The sequence below is a fragment of the Polypterus senegalus genome, chromosome 15, assembly GCF_016835505.1.
Source record: "Polypterus senegalus isolate Bchr_013 chromosome 15, ASM1683550v1, whole genome shotgun sequence".
Classification (NCBI taxonomy): Eukaryota; Metazoa; Chordata; class Cladistia; order Polypteriformes; family Polypteridae; genus Polypterus; species Polypterus senegalus.
This window is the reverse complement of record NC_053168.1, coordinates 98,973,667-98,992,002: the sequence shown is the minus strand read 5'-3', so window position 1 is coordinate 98,992,002 and position 18,336 is coordinate 98,973,667. Positions and strand designations below refer to the sequence as shown.

The 18,336-nt window shown below is 38.2% G+C and overlaps 1 protein-coding gene across 30 annotated transcripts in view; it reads left to right on the top strand.

Annotated features, from left to right (window-relative positions):
* Positions 1-18,336, top strand: part of clasp2 (cytoplasmic linker associated protein 2) — a 271,813-nt gene that overhangs the window by 99,531 nt on the left and 153,946 nt on the right. Inside the window, exon 1 of one of the 30 annotated variants that reach the window (XM_039736299.1) lies at positions 6,814-6,931. The exons of the other annotated variants lie outside the window; for them this stretch is intronic. Coding sequence (XP_039592233.1) covers positions 6,907-6,931 — 25 coding nt within the window. The 5' untranslated portion in view covers positions 6,814-6,906. Of the gene's footprint in view, positions 1-6,813; positions 6,932-18,336 lie in introns of those variants that run through there. 30 annotated transcript variants of the gene reach the window in all.

Here is an 18,336-nt window from a genome sequence, read left to right as displayed (position 1 = left end):
TTCAATGGAAATTTCTGTTGTAAAATATCGGAATAATTTGGTTTTGGATCATATTCCTTAAAATGAATTCATGTACTTTTAATTATTTTCTAACCTCTCTGTGATAACATTCAGATATCTCCTCTCCCTTTTTGATCCATCAAGGTGTTTGCTAAGGCTATCCAATTTCACTAACTGGATACTTTGCATTGAATTATCATCAAGCACTAATGTTTATTAAATAATTTATCCTCCCCGGAAATCTTTACTCTTCATTTTACTTTCACTTACCAGTATTAAAATTTCTGTACTTCTGTGCTTTTGTGTAGAACACAGGACCTTATTTCCAGACCTTGAACTCTATCACACAGCCTTGTTTTTTTGTCCATTTGCCAATGGATGGAGTCCCCCAACTCATTACCTTCCTGGTATCTGCTACTAGTTAATGCTTTTTCGCCATACATCCCCATTCTGTAGTGTCATAGTTTCCTTCTTTAATTAAATATGCTATTAAGGTCTGGCATCAGGTTCTGATAAGAGTTGGAGAATGTCCCAAATTATATATGCACTCGGTAGTTTTATAGTGCTGAAATTAATATTGGTAGCTATTCTTTGGCAAAATGTATTTTGCTACAATCCTTTTTTGTCAGCTTGCAAATTAGTCTTCATTAAAGCAACCAGTATACATCTGTTTGTTCCACTCCTGTTTCAGCCATATATTTTTATGGCATCCATTGGTCTGTGAACTAGACCTGTGGCTGATTGATATGCTTTTCCTACGTGATAGTATATAGAAACCATTGGATCAAAATGTTAGTTTAAATATAGATACTCCAAGTTGTGACATTGTGCTTTCTAATATAAAGAAAACATCCAAAAACCCATATCACCAGATGGTACAATATAATATTTCCCACAAAACATATGTTACTCCCAAGATCTGACATTTTTTATCCTTATTTTTTGTTTATACCCTGTGTGACCACAAGTCACACCACTGAGTCCCAAACCTAGTTCACTATTTTTTTTTATGAATATATGCTAATGCATACTGAACATCCTAGATATATGACCTGATGTTTTTCTGACTTCATACATATTTCTGTATTTTTTTTAATTGATATGGGATATTAAAATGTTTTACTGTGTACCAGTACATAAATTGTATTTAACTTGCCTATTATTTTTATTATTAAAATGAGTAAAAAAAAAAACATGGAAAAAGGCTTCTCTCCCAGTTTTTGTTGCAGTTCTACAGAGCTCCTGTTCACTTTATTCGTGGGCATATGGAAGCTTGGGCCCATGGAGAAAAGTTAATTTTATTTGCAACAAAAAATATTCCGCATTTTCAAATCAGTGCAATAGATGTGTTTTTTCACCTGGAGCCTCGTGTTTAATACTGTGTGTAGAATTCACACTAAAACATGGCATGCAAACAAAAGTGGAAGTACGCATATGCACACAAAATCCAGATGCATAAATCTCTGTGTACAGCAAGTTCCATGCACTTCCCCTTTACAAATGCCAATGAATGTGAAATTTAACGCATGTACACACGCCTAGAGCCCACCCCGACTCTTCGCAGAATTTTGCATATTTTAAAATGCAAATCAATAAATATTACCTTCCGTTTAGTGACTGGTTAAAAAACAACAGAAAAAGCATGTGAACAAAAGAAGAATTTCAGTGAATGAGAAGTGGAGGCAAGGAAAACATACTATTTGTTGGCTTACACAGTGTTTAAGCAACAAATGCATGACAGAGACACTCGAAAGTTCAGAAAGTCACACAGTGGCCAAAAGAAAAAAAGTGGTCAGATATCACAGTCAAAGAAAAAAGGCGAGTCGCACCTCGCCATCTGTTTATTCTTTTTCAGACAATATTGCAAAAGCTGACCCCCGTGTGATGCTCAAGCAGTAATGGTGCTGCAGGGCCAAGCATATCTTTGGGCGCTGGTTGCACACACACCTCTGCCTCAGAAACCGCTGGGAGGCCATTTGGCTGTGTGCTGACAGATGCTGTTCTGGACTCACAAAATGCAATCGTAGAGGCTGTAAGAGATGTGGCCAGTGAACTAAGGAATATAAAGGGTGTACCATGTGATACTGACCACAAATTAAATGAATTGGTTAAAAAATAAATGCTCTATCTGATTACCTGTTTTTACATTCTGCTAATGTTGAAGAGAAAATCGTCGGCGCAAAGATGCACCAAAGGTCTTCACCTGGAATGAAGGCTCTCAGGAGTCAAGAGGATGGGCAAACAGAGTTTATTGTTTTACTGCAATAAACAACACGGACTCAACCCAATTCGGCCAAATCAGGCTGAGCCCCAAACAGTTCAAAAATCACAGTTTATATATAATTTCTTATCATTCTGACCTTGCTCAAACCAGCTCATCCGCTGCTTATTCTGACTCCCCTTTCCTGTAGCTGGCCTGTCAAATTCTTTTATTTTCTGTCATTTATCTTTATTTTTCTGCTTCGCTTATTTTTAGGTCAGCTGAGAGCCAACAGGTGTTTTCCCTTCTTCCGTCCTTGGGCTGTCATAACCTCATCTTCCTCCCTTCCTGGATCCTCTCGCTAGATTATATTGGTAGCTAGAGCTGAAGCAGTAATTAAAAAAGAAATATGGCATGTGCCTTTGTTTAACCATTTGTTTAGTAGGCCTAACTTGCATTAATATTTGCACTAAAGTTAATGCTTATATCCTAAATTTATTTATGCTAATACGTGAATGTACTAATTTTATTTTCCATACTAATTACATTCAAAAAAAGTTGTAACTCTGTCCGATCTGGCTGATCATTTGGTGGGTCAGGATCATGTTCATCTATCTCTTCAGGTACATGCTTGCACACTGCGACACACTTTCAGTTCTCTGTAGAGCAGCATATTAATACAGTGGAAATGCTTTCTATTTACATAAGCAAATTCTTTCTCTGAAGGTGCCTTCATAGTGTAGCGCCAGCACCAAGCGCCACAAAGGATCGATCCTCTGCTCTTTACTTTGAGGTGACTTGCTATCCTTATAAGGATTACTTGCTTTTTGTTACCCTAGTTGGAAGAAGCACTTGCTACTGTACTGAGCTGACGTTTTTATAGGTTATCCAGCTATATATGATGCTGGCTCATTTTTTTTGTGATTTATCCCTGGCTGATGTAACTTGTCCAGCGCTGTTGCAAATGCAGCTGACTGCTCCGATTACATTTGGAAACTGGACGTTGCTGAAAATTGTGCTTTGATGTTTCAACCACAGTATAAGGAAATCTTATATATCTGGATGACAAGTGGATAATACCATCCTGTACGGCTGGCATGACGCAACTCAGTGATGTTTGTGAAATACCTGATTGGTCAGCAAGTTCACATTGAAAAGGTCCTGTGGTTAAAAACCCAAGAGTGGACAGAACTCACAAATGATCAGGTAGTGCACAATTCCTCAAAGTCTGCCTTTGTAATACTGGCGCTAGTTCAAAACACAGCTCCAAGAGAATAACTCTTGGTAATCGAAATTGACTTAGAAGCCAGTCATCATCATCATCTTCATCTGTAAATGCGCACTCTCTTTTAATTCTTCCATTTGCAGTGTCTTATAACAACGCCATTGCAGCTATGATAGTTGGAATAGTTTGGCCATTCCGTGCACAATTATATTCTTACAGAGTGATTGCAATGAATTGAATAAAATTTGTAATTGATATGCAATTAATTTCAGTGTACTTGATAAATCCCACGTTAATGATGGGAATATAAATAAGAAAGGTAAATGACACAGAAACAGTAGCACTGCCCTGACGCTGGGTGCCGCCAGTTTGCGAAACTGAGCAGAAATGTGCGTACGCAAGGTAGGGGGCTACCGTGAAAATGTGTGTGGCTTTACGTCAAATTAGTTTTTATAGTTCTCACAGCGTGAGAGGAAACGGGCGTATACAACATTTTTGTGCATATGCCCCATTTATACATGAGGCCCCTGATGTTGTGACATCTTGCTTCAGAGAGCTGTTTTGGTCTGCTTTCATATAGTGTTTTGTGCTACTTATAGCCCAAAGTAGGTGGAATGGCATCTAGGCTAGAATCAGCCAGATCACTACAGAGAGACTTGGACAGAATACAAGCTTGGGCAAAATTGTGGCTGATGGAATTTAATATAAGTAAATGTGAAGTATTATATGTAGGAAGTAGAAATGTTACACTTGAATACACAATGATAGGTCTACATCTTGAAAGTACCCATTATGAGAAGGAGCTTGTAGTCATAGTCACTATGAATGTTCAGACAGGCTATATGAGCTATTAAAAAGGCTAACAGGATGTTATGTTGTTGCATAGCATGGTGTATAGTGTATAAGTCAAAGAAGGTTACATTTAAGATTTATAATAAACTACTGAAGTATCTCCTGGAGTACTGTGTAGTTTTGTTCTCTAGGCTACACAAAAGATAGAGCAGTGCTAGAAAAAGCCAATAGAATAGCAACTAGGCTAATTTCAGCACTGAAAGGTATGAGCTTTGAAAAAAAGTTTAAAGAAGTTTATTCCTTCCAGTTTAGGCAAACCGAGATTAAGAGATGACATGATTCAAGTTGTTAAAATTATGAAAGGAATTAGTAAAGTTCTTTAAAGCTGTTACTTTATAATTACTTCAACAAGAACATGGGTACACAGTTAGAAAATTCTTAAGGTTTGGATTAATGTTAGAAAGTTTTTCTTCACACACAGACACAGGGAATAAATTACCAAGTAGTATGCTGGAGAGTAGAACTTTGAAAACCCAATTTAAAGTTATCTTTCATAAATTAGTATTGGCAAGCTCTGTGGGGCTGAATAGCCTGTTCTCATCAAAATGTTTCTAATATTCTAGCCTTGTGCCTCTCATTTGAAAAGACCACTGGACTAATTTGCAGGTCATAATGTTTTTTTGATTGGAAGAGTCTTGAGTTTCCCATTTGACTTTAACAAACATTCTCCTGCTAAAATGCACAATTTGTTTGCGTGACAGAGGAGAAAACTTGTATTGATGACATTTCTAAGCAAAATATCTTTTGGGTGTGTCATTAAGGTACTTGTAGAACACCTAGTTGAACAGCCATCTCTTTTATGCTTCCTTTGCAGTAGAAGTGGTGAAACAGATACATTTTCTTTACTAAAAATTCTGAAGCAACTCCCAAGTGTACGATCCCCATTATCCCTAGGGACAATCTGTTCACTCTTTCCTCTAATCTGTAAACCATTTTGTGGATAGACACTCTTGTTTCTTCTATGTCATGTGTGTACTGTAGATTCCATCCATCCATCCATTATCTAACCCGCTGAATCCAAATACAGGGTCATGGGGGTCTGCTGGAGCCAATCCCAGACAACACAGTGGCTGGTTCCCTTTACTCCTGCTTTAACCCTTCATTTACATTTTAGTCCTTTACATTTACCTGTAGCTTTTGCTCTGGAGTACTTCTAGAAGGACAAATGAATTCTGTTTGCATTGTGGGTATTTTTTTCAATGTTGGAGAAATGGCAGTTTGTACTAAAGCAACCAAAAGATGAAATATAACCATATTTCAGGCAAGTTCAAAATCAGAAATCAGTCAAATATTTTCATCAATAAAAAAAACAATAATCAGAATCCAAAATAAGACAATTTCAAAGTAAAAAAAAAACTGTATGTAGAATAACAAAATTAAGGAAATATTCTTGTCTCAGAAAATTAGGATATGTAGAGCAGTGACTTTTACACTGATATTATGCTGACATCATGATCTACCACTGCATAACTCTATAGCAATGATGCACAAAAATACTAGAAATTAGCAGCCCACAAAATAGGACAATATCTGTGTCACGATCAGATGCACAATACAATTTATTAAGAAAATTTTTTTAGAAATGGAGGTTAATAAAGAAAAAAATATATAATTCTCCGCCAAACAACAAACAAAATAAATGCTAAACTTGTCCCAAATAATGCAGGAAACATTATTTTCAAAAATTAATTTGAAAAGGACTGTGAAACATAACAGTGGGCACCACTTCTGCTGGCTACTCATGTGTGTTGCATGGGAGATGAGTTAACTTGCATTACAGGAGACAAGTCACTTACAAATGTTTTAGTGTGCATAAGTTAGAAAGAATCGAGCAATGACTTAAAAGTATTTGCTTGCAGTTGTTACAGTTGAAGGTGTTGCAACCAGTTATTAAGTGTAATTCTGAGACAGCTGCTGTACTGTTGAAAACCTGGCTACTGCTAGGCTTGCTTTTGTGCTTTTTATTTATTTTTTGCATATATAATTATAAAAGACTTTTCTTGTTCAGAATGTGAACAAAAGGCTGTTTACGTGTTCTCTGCCTCTGCCGTGCAAGTCTGAAGCAGTCCCTAGCAGTCTCCACTAAGCAAGGTCAGGACAGTGTAGCCATTGATGGAGGGGGATGTGGGAGGAGGAGGAATAGCTGTTACCCAGTGCTGATTGTTGTCTTTCGCATGTCGTCTTTCTTTCTATACATGTAAATTAGCCCTGGCCTCTTGAGCTGTGATTCATTGCTGATTGTTTTGCTTGGTTTAGTTATTAAAGGACTGGGGCCCACACATCTTGCCAGTTGGTGCTATTCAAAGTCCTGCTGTGGCACCGAATGCTGACATTGGCAAAATAACACATACACAATGAACAGGTACTCCTTGTATTAGAAGGTATGTAAAATCTTAGCACATTCCTTAGTGTTTTCCCATTTTTATTTTCTGAGTGGAGCTCTTATTTTGAAGCCATAGTGCCTAGGTAGATGGCTTTTATTTTGAAGTGGTACACAACTGCTGTTTGCGGCAGAAGGATAGCTGCTCTCGACGTTTACTAGGTTCTGCAGAGTGGTTCCTGAGACAGGCGCTAGGAGACAGGTGTTTGCACGATTTATATAAGATTCTTTTGAATCTTTCTTCAAGCTATGGCTGTTGGAGGTGATGGAGATGGTGAGTATCTTTTTGCTTCCTTTAGCACCATAGTCCTGCTTGACTATTTTTAGAAGCTGCTTTGGGTTGAGAGACAAGAATGTTCCAGCATCTTGCAAGCGAGTGCAAAAAGCCAGGACAAGAACTCATGGCTCTCGGGTGCTGATCCTTGACAGGCGATTGGATTTGCAGTCTGCATGCCATACGTGTTTACTTGTCAGAGGGCGGCTGCTGCCATGGTTTAAGTAGACGATGCTAATCTCTATCGTGTGGAATAAATACAATGGCTACTTTGGTTGTAGGAGGTCTTGTTAGCAGCTTTTGAGCCATTTAAGTTGAACATTTGTCTCGACCCTTGTGTAGCTCGAGTGAACTGTCTGTCCTGTGACAGGCAAATCAAAAAGGTCATTACTGACATGTTAAATGCTGTTTTTTTTATATATATATTTAAAATGTATCTTTACTACAAATTCCAAGGCCTCATTGCTTTTACTTTCGACCCAGAGTTTCTGACACTTTTTGTTGTTGTGGCAGGTAATAATGTATACCTTCGTAGTGTTGGGGACTCCCGATTGTTTTTGTGACCATTTGGAAGAGCAGTTCAGTCTCAGCGCAGCATTTGGGATAGTGCAGCACATTAGGAAGTGATGCTTCTCCAGCTCACCTGTTTAAAAATGCTCACATGCTTCGAGCTCCTTGGTGTTCGGTGGTATTATTTTCTAAGCCTTGTTGGCTAAGAACTACTTTACATTTGAAATCCCGTGTTGCAGACATAATTAAGTACTCCAGATTATTTAATGAATAATTTCTTAGTACCGTTTGGTGGAGTATTGTTTCTCACTTTCATGTCACTTTATGTTCAGCTTAGTGGACTCAGGTAGCATGATTTCTATACTGTAACTACCGGTATAAAGTTTTCAGAATTTTCTGCACATTTCAAATGACCGAATTTTGTAAAATGATTAGAACTGGTCAAAAGGTGAAGCATTGACTTTTGGTGGATGAGCAATCCTACATCTGGAAGGCTGCAGTATCTCCAGCCTTTAGTTTGTCTTTTTTTTTTTAATTTAATATCAGTTTGTTTGTTAATAGAACTTTCTGCTCCTTTATTTCTATAACTGAGAAAGCCGGATATTGCTGCCCTGATATTTAGTGTCTAGGAATTTTAATATTTTAATTTATTAGCTTGTCAACAATTTTAAGTTTTGTATTGCATCTTTTATTAGTCAAAAATTGTTAATTCTGGGTTCTAAAATAACAGGGAAAATGACAGCTAGTGAGCTAAACTGGCACATTTTTGTTTATGTACCTCAATAGTAAATATGTAGAATAATATGAAAAATAATTAAAAGAAAAAGTCAAGGGAGTGAGGGTGTCTAGAGGGTAGACTGATATAAGGTTCAAGCATTCGAATATCTAAATGACATGTTCTATAAACCAGTAAAACAGTTTTACAATTAAAAAATAAATAAATGGAGAAAAAGAATTCAGCTGCTGTAACTAAAAGTCCAGGATTGCCCATTCCTAACTTACGGAGACGATGTCTGTTATTTTTTTCATATGTCACCCTTTATACCCCCTAAAGCTCTATCATGTCCATGACCTCCCATTTCTTTCTGCTGCAGATGTTGTTGTCTGCCATGTGCCTCTCCACTTCCTTGTTCTGTCAGTGTAAGTCATTCTTCACTGATTTAGCTTCTGTACATCAAGAGCATATTTCATAATCTGTCTCAGTTTAATCCTGTCCTAATACATAGTTGATTGTGTCACCTTTATAAAAGTAGCTGCAGTAACTTTAAGGTGTCCAACATTGATGCTGCTACCATATTTTTCATAATTGAAGTATTATTTACTTTCTTTGTGGAATAGTAAGATGTCCAATATTGTATATTTGATTTTTTGTGGTCTTTTGACGGTTCATGGTAAAGTTTTATCTGTTCAGCAAAACAGGATCTTTACTGTCTAACCTCACACCTCTAATAAGTTACTTCTCAAGTTCTGTTTTACAGATTTATAATGTTGTCTTTTAAAACTATTTCCATTATTTTGTTTGAAATGCAAATTGATTGCTTTTAAATGATCTTATCTTGTTCAATGCAGTATTTTTACCTTCAGGTATTAGAACATTCTGTGGTTTATTTAAATTTAAAGATTTGGTATTTGTAATAACATTTTTCCTTTGCTTTTCTGTGTTTTATCGTTAGTATAACTGCCATGCGCAGGTTAGTTTTTTTTTTTTGGAACACTGAATTGAAACATAACTTTAGATGGTTTAATACATGGTGTGTTAGTTGTTCTAATATTTAATTACTACTAAAGTTATTCACGTGCATTGGTAAAATTAATCGCATTACTATTCTTCCAGCCTTGCTCTTCTTAATCATAGCATGACTTCTTTTATCTGTTATTGAATTTTGTTATTGAACTTTGGAATTTTTTGGGGAAATTCTAACAAATATTAGAATAGATCAGAAAAACTAATAAACCAGTACCATGTATTTGGGGCTGTTTAAGATCATATCCAATGTTTTTTGTACATAGATTGTACTTTTCTACACCATTGCTGGGGGGTTCATTTAGTTCTGGACATTTTCTTTTCCCCTGGTTGGTGCAGGCGTAGAGAGAGAGAGAGAGAGAGCGAGCAATAGTATTTATTAATTAACCTTTCTACCTCAATAACTAAGTGCCAACATAACAATAAGCTCCATAGCCGTAACACCTGGCAAAAATATTAAATCTAGGTCAAAGCTATCATATACTATCATATCATACCATACCCTAACCCTTAACTTGAGACTACAAAATGTCAAGAAAAGTTCAGAAGCAATGTCTCTATGTTCAAACAGTACTTTTTGTGAACTGGAATGTCAAAAGTCTTAATCATGAGTTAAAGCGGAAAAAAAAGTGTTCTCTCACCTAACAGGTCTAAACGCCAAGATGTTACTTTTACAGGAGACTCACTTAATAAGTAAGGACAAGTATCGGTTCCAAAGAGATTGGATTGTTAAACTTTTTCACTCCAGCTATACAAAGAAAACTAGGGGTGTGGGAATCTTGATGCACAGAACAGTTCTATTTGTAGTATATGATCCTGAAGGGCGCTATGTCATGGCAATGGACAGTTTATGATACTAAATTGATTTTCATAAATATCCGTGCACTTAATGTGGATGATAGAGATTTCTTTAAAAAATGTATTTGCATCTATTACTAATGTGAACACTCATAATATTATAATGGCTGGAGACTTTAATTGTGTGTTAATTCTAGACCTGGATAGGTCTTCAGCTACAGTGGTGATAACGTCTAATACTGCAAAAATAATTACACAGTTCATAATGTAACTTATCAGACTCATGGAGATTTTGAAATCCAAACCTAAGAGCATATTCCTTCTTCTCACCAGTACATCATTACTCAATAATTAATTATTTTTTCATAGAGAATAATTTTTTGCCCATTATCAAATCTTGTAAGTATGAAGCTATTGTTATCTCTGACCATGCCCCTCTTATCATGGAACTTGAATCCCTATGCCCTACATACTCATCTCATAGCTAGCGTCTTAACCCCTGTCATTAGTCGATGAGAACTGTACAGTATTCATATTCAAGCAAATCGATTATTTTCTTAAGACAAATGCATCGTCAGAGGTCTCTACAAGAATATTCTGGGAAATTCTGAAGGCATTTTTAAGAGGACAGATTATTTCATATCTTTCTCACAAAACTAAATCGGAAATCAAGAAGGCATCTGAGTTAATCAGCAAAATTACCAAAATACATGTAGAATACGCCAAGTCACCAAATTAGGCACTTAATAGGAAAATATATGTTTTGCAATCAGAATTTAACCTCTTGACAACAAAAGAAACGGAACAGCTCATCTTTAAATCGTGACATCATTTTTATTAACATGAGGAGAAGGGCAATAAGATCTGAGCCCAACAAATCCAGCAGGAAGTCTGCAAGGCAGTAACAGTAATTACAAACACCTCCTGGAAACAAAATCATTGACCATAAAAATATAACCCACATATTTAGAGAGTACTATAAATCCTTATGGTATATACTCGCATATAAGTTGGGTCTTGAAGCCCAAAAAATCGATCATAAAATCAGACCCCGACTTATACGCCTGTTCAAAAATGCAACACTTAAGATTTTATTTATTTATTTATTTTTTTACATCTTCTTGCTTCCTCCAATCTCACATCAGTTTCTCAGACACATCGAATTTTGTTGCAGCAGCACAGTTATCAATTTCTTTTGCCACTTCAACAACTTTTAGTTTAAAACCAGATTAATATTTTCTTCTGATCGAATGCTCCATTGTAGATAAGGGATGTTCTTACAATAAAGTTGTATGAGGGTGCGAAATACAAAAAACACAAAACAGTGCAAACGTCGCTTCGGAATAGTTTGGGTATTACCGTGTAGTCACGTAGGCACAATACATAGAAAAAAAAAAGGCAGTGTGCTCCGTGCTTAATCTCTCAGGTGGGCGTTAGCATTGCATAATCTCTTGGACCAATAGCATGAGTTTTCTCCATTCAACTTATATGACCAACATTATAAAATACCGGAAATTATATGGCAAAATCAAGTCCCAACTTATCTGCGGGGGAACTTAGTATATTCTACTCAGTTTAAAGAAGATAAGACACAATATAATGAGTTTTTTGATTCACTACAGGTACTACAGCTAGATTCTCGTAGTGTACTGGATCTGGATGGACCTCTGACATCTACGATTAAAACACTTAGAGATTTGTACAAAGGTATTTTTTTGCATCCTTCAAACAGTTGAGCTTCAAATTTAACTTTTTATCAACACAATTTTTCCACTACTTTCAAATTGGAAACTTTGCTAAATGGACCATGGCTAATTTTCCTCACCTCCCATCTATTTCTATTTCAGAAGGAATATTTATCAGTCCTGAACACTTGGACAACACATAAAAACATTTTAAAGTCCCTACTTTTTAAAGATCCCAGGATACAGTTGGGAAAAGACCTTTTTACTTAATATTTCAGAAAAAGAGTAGAAGGCAGCCATGTATAGAATACAGCCTAGCTCCCAGGATACAGTGGGGAAAAGACCTTTTTTACTTAATATTTCAGAAAAAGAGTAGAAGGCAGCCATGTATAGAATACAGCCTAGCTCCATATGTGCAAAACACTCAGTCATTTAACTTAAAATATTGTATCGAGTACATTTGTCCAAAATGTATCCAGGGCAAGTTTCAACCTCTGAACATTGCAATCTAGCTCCAGCCTCACTGGGCCACATCTTTTGGGTGTGCATCAAATTAACTTTATATTGTACAAAAATCTTTGAATGCCCATCAGTCAACCGTGGTGTCACAATCACCTCTAACCCTTTAACATCTTTGTCTGGTGTACTCCCAGATGGACTTAAAGTGGAGAAGGACAAACAAACTGTAATTGCCTTTTCCTCACTACCGAAACGTAGAATTGTCTTGCTCAATTCAATTGGAAGATTCCCACCCCACCTCTTTTAAGTCTGTGGGTAATAGATGTTCTATACTATTTGAAATTAGAAAAAAATCTAATTCTCACTTGGAGGATCTGTTCAAAACTTTTTTTAAAAGATATTATAGAATCTGATCCAGTGATGATGAACCTATTGGGCTCAGTGTGTCAGAAATTCTGAAAATGTCTAACTTGACTCTGCTGGTGTGGTGCCTCCGCTAAACAAAAGAGAAACAATTCTTTCCATATTCATTTATTTAAAAAGGAATACAGCCCAGTCATGTGTGGTGTTATGTATTATAAAAGTAAAAGAAAAATCAGTGACTTACAGTAGAGAATGTTATATATGCACTGATAATTGGGCTTAAAATAGTGCAGTAAAAATTACCCTACTTTTAATAGTAGTCCTGAATTGAAAAAAATTTGGAACACTTTGCCTTTAATTTGATATCAATTATGACTTTTTTGTTGCTGAGTTTTAATAGATAAATCTAAAGTTGAAGGTAGGTACTGTGAGTACTCCATGTCCAAGGAATCTGCACTAACTTCATCTGTCAGTTTCTTTTGTCTGTTTTAATATTGTTTAAGGCAGAGAAACAGGGTCTCACAAAAGTGTAATGTGGAAAATAAGCAAGTGTTAGGAGGGATTAAGAGGGACAGTTGCGAGAAATGTAAAACAGCACACACTTAGAAATGCAGACTACTTGCTCTTTGCAGAGGTTTAACCACAGAGAGAAAACAATGTCAGCACTGCCCTTTGCAGACTCTATAGAGACATTTTGCCGAAATAGTCTTAGAGGTTGTGGTCCCCGGCCGGGACGTGAGGAGGGCTTGTGCCTCCTCCAGACCACGAGGGGGCGTCCTTCCTGGTTCTGTTGGGGGCCACGGGTCGAGGGCATGGAAGCCCTACCCTGTAGGGGCCCGTGGTCACCGCCAGGCGGCGCCCCGATGCCGGTTTATCCCGTGTGGTCCTCGGCCGGGGCTGGAGCCCGGCCGGGACTCCTTGGAGGACCAGAGGAGGGCGTGTGCCTCCTCCAGACCGAGTGGGGGCGTCCGTCCTGGTTATGCAGGGGCCTCGGTAGGGGCTTTGAAGCCCAGCCCTGTAGGGACCCGTGGCCACCGCCAAGCGGCGCCCAGTGCCTAATTGTCCCTGGAGCCCAGCACTTCCGCCACACCAGGAAGTGCTGGGGGGAAGACTTTGTGTGGCGCCCGGAGAGCTGCCAGGAGGACAGCCGACACTTCTGCCACGCTGGGGCGTGGCCAAGGAGGGGATACTGGGAACACCTGGGGCTCATCTGGGAGCATTACATAAGGGGCCGCCTCCCTCCAGTCGGTGGTGGAAGTCGGGAGGAAGCGGACTGAGCGAGAGGAAGGACTGGAGGCGGCCAGGAGAAAAGAGGCACAGGACTGTGTGGCCTGGACTTGGGGAAATCGGTGCAAGAAGGCACTGGGGGTGCACGTGAGCAATTTGTAAATAGTGTACATAATAAATGATGTGTGGTGACAACATGATGTCCGTCTGTCTGTGCCAGGGCCGGCTTTCACAAGGTTAATAACTTACTTACCTGTGCAGCAGTGTTGTTTAGGGAAGCTCCGAATCACACAATGAAACAAAAAGGGATAATCCTTATCTCACATGTATCCTATACATATGTGAAAATATCACAAACATTGTTGTTGAACTGGCTCCTTGCACAAAATAATTGAATGCACTTCACATGAGCAACGAATGTAAAAGCAGAATTCACATAAATGAATGCATTTTGGAGACTGCAGTTGCAGATAATTGCACTTGCGACATGAAAATGAGCTTCCAGTGGTCTGGTTAGAAGTCGGCTGAACTGTGAGGCTGCCGTGATGACAAATGATGTGCTGGTACGGATGATGAGAATCCATTTTAAGCTCTGTGTGGTGCAAGGTCTTGTATTTTTGTTATTTCTTCTATTTTTGTTTGTGCAGTTTCTTTGGTAGCTCTGGTCTTGAAGAACACTGGCGTCTTTCCCAAAACATCGTGGTGTGTCACTTTTGAAACACGTGTAATAGGTTGGCCATCACTGATCTAATCAATAACATTTTTGAATAACCTTCTATATCGGGGGGAAAAAGAAACTGTTGCGTCCTGCTGTTTTTAAAGATTTGCTCTGGTTGCTGGCTTTCCTCTCTTTCTCTTGGATGGGGGCTGAGTTTTGATTTGTTAAGTTTGACTAGATTATATGTAACATTGTTTGTTTCAAATTAAAATCAATAAAATTGACACAAAAAAAATTAACCCCAAAAGGGAAATTTTAATGCATACAGCTGCAGAAACATAATAAACATGGATACACTCTCACAGGACAAATAATACTGCAAATTAGTCAATAAATAAATATATGTACGTCATGTATTGCGCGTGAATTTCAAAATGAACTTTAAGAGTGCATTAGGAGGAAGCATTGAATTGCCTGACAGTAGTGGACACAGAAGATCCCCGGAGGTGGTGCTTAGCACACCTTGGTGAATTAAGACTGTGGCTTAAATTGCTCCACAAAAGCACCTCATGGAAAGAGTTTTTCATGATGGCATCCAATATTTCCATCATCCTCTTTTCCATAACAGCTTCTATTGTGTCCAAGGATAGCTCTGTAATGGAGCAGACTTCCCTGATAAGTTTCTTCAGGCATTGTGCGTCATTTGAGATCAAGTTGCTTCCCCAGAAGAATGCAGTGTAGAACATAAGATCATATTTTTACTGTACTTTTTGCCTTATCCTGAAATGTTTACTCCATTTTAGTGGCTGTTCTCATTACATATGGAATTATTGTATCTTAGATAGATACATGGATAGGATGGTCTTCTTTGCCCAAGGGGGAATGTTGGCAATTGACAGGAGCTCAATTAATCAGTTTTCATTGTAATAAGCAAATACACCTGACTTTCTAAAAAGAAAGAACTTCTAACTGGACTTAAGATATACAGCAGTCTCAATCTCTCTTTGCCACCTCAGGAATAAAATACAATTCAAATGGCCTGAGAATTTCTGAAAGTGACATGAACTGGTGTTAATATTTATAGTCTCAGGTGTACAGGGTGAAAGGACAAGGAAGCAGAGCTAATACTTGTTGTGTGTGACTGTTGTTGACATATAGTCCATTAACCAGAACTCTTCATAGGCTCTTTCATCAGCATAACTCTGAGCTTACCCCTTTAACAAGAATGGTTTAGATCTGTCTCTTAAGATTAAGACTGGTTTCACTTGGTTGAGTATATCAATATTAGACAATTCGGTCTATGTATAATTTTACATTGTTCACCTTTATTTTCTTTCTATTTACCACAGTGCTGTGAATAAGTATTTGCCCCCTTAATGATTTCTTTATTTTTTGCATGTTTGTCACACTTAAATGTTTCAGATATCAAACAAATTTAAATATTAGACAAAGATAACCCAAGTAAACACAAAATGCAGTTTTTAAGTGATTATTTTATTTATTAAGGAAAACAAACTATCCAACCCTACATGGCCCTGTGTCATAAACCTTATAACTGGTTGTGCCACCTTTAGCAGCAAAAACTGCAATCAAGCGTATGAGATAAATGGCAATGTGTCTTTCACATCGCTGTGGAGGAATTTTGGCCCACTCTTCTTTGCAGAATTGTTTCAATTCAGCCACATTGGAGAGTTTTGGAGCATGAACTAAACTTCCTCTTTAAGGAGGAGGACCGGAGGGTGTGTTCCAACTACAGAGGAAACACACTCCTCAGCCTCCCTGGAAAAGATTGTCGAACCTTGGATTCAGGAGGAACAGTGTGGTTTTCGTCCTGGTCACGGAACAGTGGACCAGTTCTGCACCCTTAGAAGGGTCCTGGAGGGTGCTTGGGAATTTGCCCTACCAGTCTACATGTGTTTTGTGGACTTGGAAAAGGCGTTCAACAGTGTCCTTGGGGAATCCTGTGGGGATGGGGGGCAATCCGAGAGTGCCCCCTGACAAGGGCTGTTCGGTCCCTGTACAACCGGTGTCAGAGCTTGGTCCGCATTGCCGGCAGGAAGTCAAACCCGTTTCTATTGAGAGTTGGACTCCGCCAGGGCTGCCCTTTGTGCGGTGTGGCGTCCGCAGTGATGCGGGCTCTGCATCGGTCTGTCGTGGTGAAAATGGAGCTGAGCCGTAAGGCAAAGCTCTCAATTAACCAGCTGAGCTATGTTCCTATCCTCAGCTATGGCCATGAGCTATGGGTATAGACCAAAAGAACGAGATCGTAAATATAAGCGGCTGAAATGAGTTTCCTCCACAGGGTGTCTGGGCTTTCCCTTAAAGATAGGGTGCGAAGCTCAGTCATCCGGGAGGGGCTCAGAGTAGAGCAGATGCTCCTGCACATCGAGGGGAGACAGATGAGGTGGTTCTGGCATCTGATCAGGATGCCTCCTGGACGCCTCCCTGGTGAGGTGTTCCGGTCACGTCTAACCGGGAGGAGGCCCCAGGGAAGACCCAGGACACGCTGGAGGAACTATGTCTCCTGAATGGCCTGGGAAAGTCTCGGGATTCCCCCAGAAGGGCTAGAAGAAGTGGCCGGGGATAGGGAAGTCTAGGCATATCTGCTAAAGCTGCTGCCCCCGCGACCCGACCTCGGATAAGCAGAAGAGGATGAATGAAAGGAAGGTCAGCAGTGGTTTTCACCTTGGAATTCTGTCATGCATGTTGTTTTTGCTCAGTCTCTTTCTTATGGTGGAGTCATGAACACTGACCTTAACGGAGGCAAGTGAGGCCTGCAGTTCTTTAGTTCTTTGTTCTTTAATTAAAAAATGTTATTAAAATCATAAAATAAATAAATGTGCTTAGAGAGTAGAGCTCATATGAATGGCAGTTTAGTTCCATAATGGAGCTGGAGAATTTGTTGTACACAATCACAGGGAGCCTGACTGCAAAACATATCAAATCTCAAAGGGAAAACTTTTGTGTTAACTGCATGATACATCGTGCATTCATAATCCCATAATATTTCTGTATTGTTTTTAATGGGTAACTTTCTGCCTGCAGGTACAGTGATTTATCTTAAGGTGCCTTACAGAACAGTGGGGCTTATAATGCTACACAAATGTCAGGCTCGCATGACAAATAGTAAAGATGGCAAACCACTAAAAATTCATTTTCATTTTTGTTTATTTCCAAATACATGGGTAACAGTAAAAGTAATAATTATTAAACACACATTGTGTATGAAAAGATTGAAAAATCAAATAAATGGTTCAGTCAAAATTGCAATCAATTCATTAAATCATAGAAATCCTAGAGTTAAAATTCATTAATCTTGCATATTTTAAAGACGTAATTAGTAAATATAATGCCCATTGTATTATAATTGCTTTTATTGATTTAAACAATAGAAGGTATGCAGATTTTGGCAGTGACCCAGCAGGCTATTCTAGTATGACATTAATATGTAATAGTTTCCATTAAATTGCTAGAGTCCCAGTTTACTATCAGTGTGCTTACATTTACTTCAATATCCCAGTTATTTACAGAACCCTGATTTCTAAAATGTTATGTTAACACTTACTCCAGTTATAGAAATCGATTTATTGGCCTCTGAGAAACAGAAGTAGATTTCTCTGTGAATAACCTGATTATATGGCCATATAAACCTTTACCTGGGTTACTGTTATGGATTTTGTAGTCTGTGCTTTCCATTGCACTTAAATGTATTTGGTTTGTACACACTTTCAGCAGCCATGGATAAAAGTGACCAACCAAACATTTGCCTATGAAAATTTGTTTTATAGTTATATTAGTCCTTCCCCTGGCTGAAATAATCTGCCACAGTATTTCAGAAGTATCTAAATTAATGTTGATGAGCAGAAGATACAGTGCTAAATTCGGAAATACAATCTCAAGAGCTGTAGAGTAACACTTTGAAAGTAATGTAAGTTATGTAGTTTGATTACTTTTTAAAGTA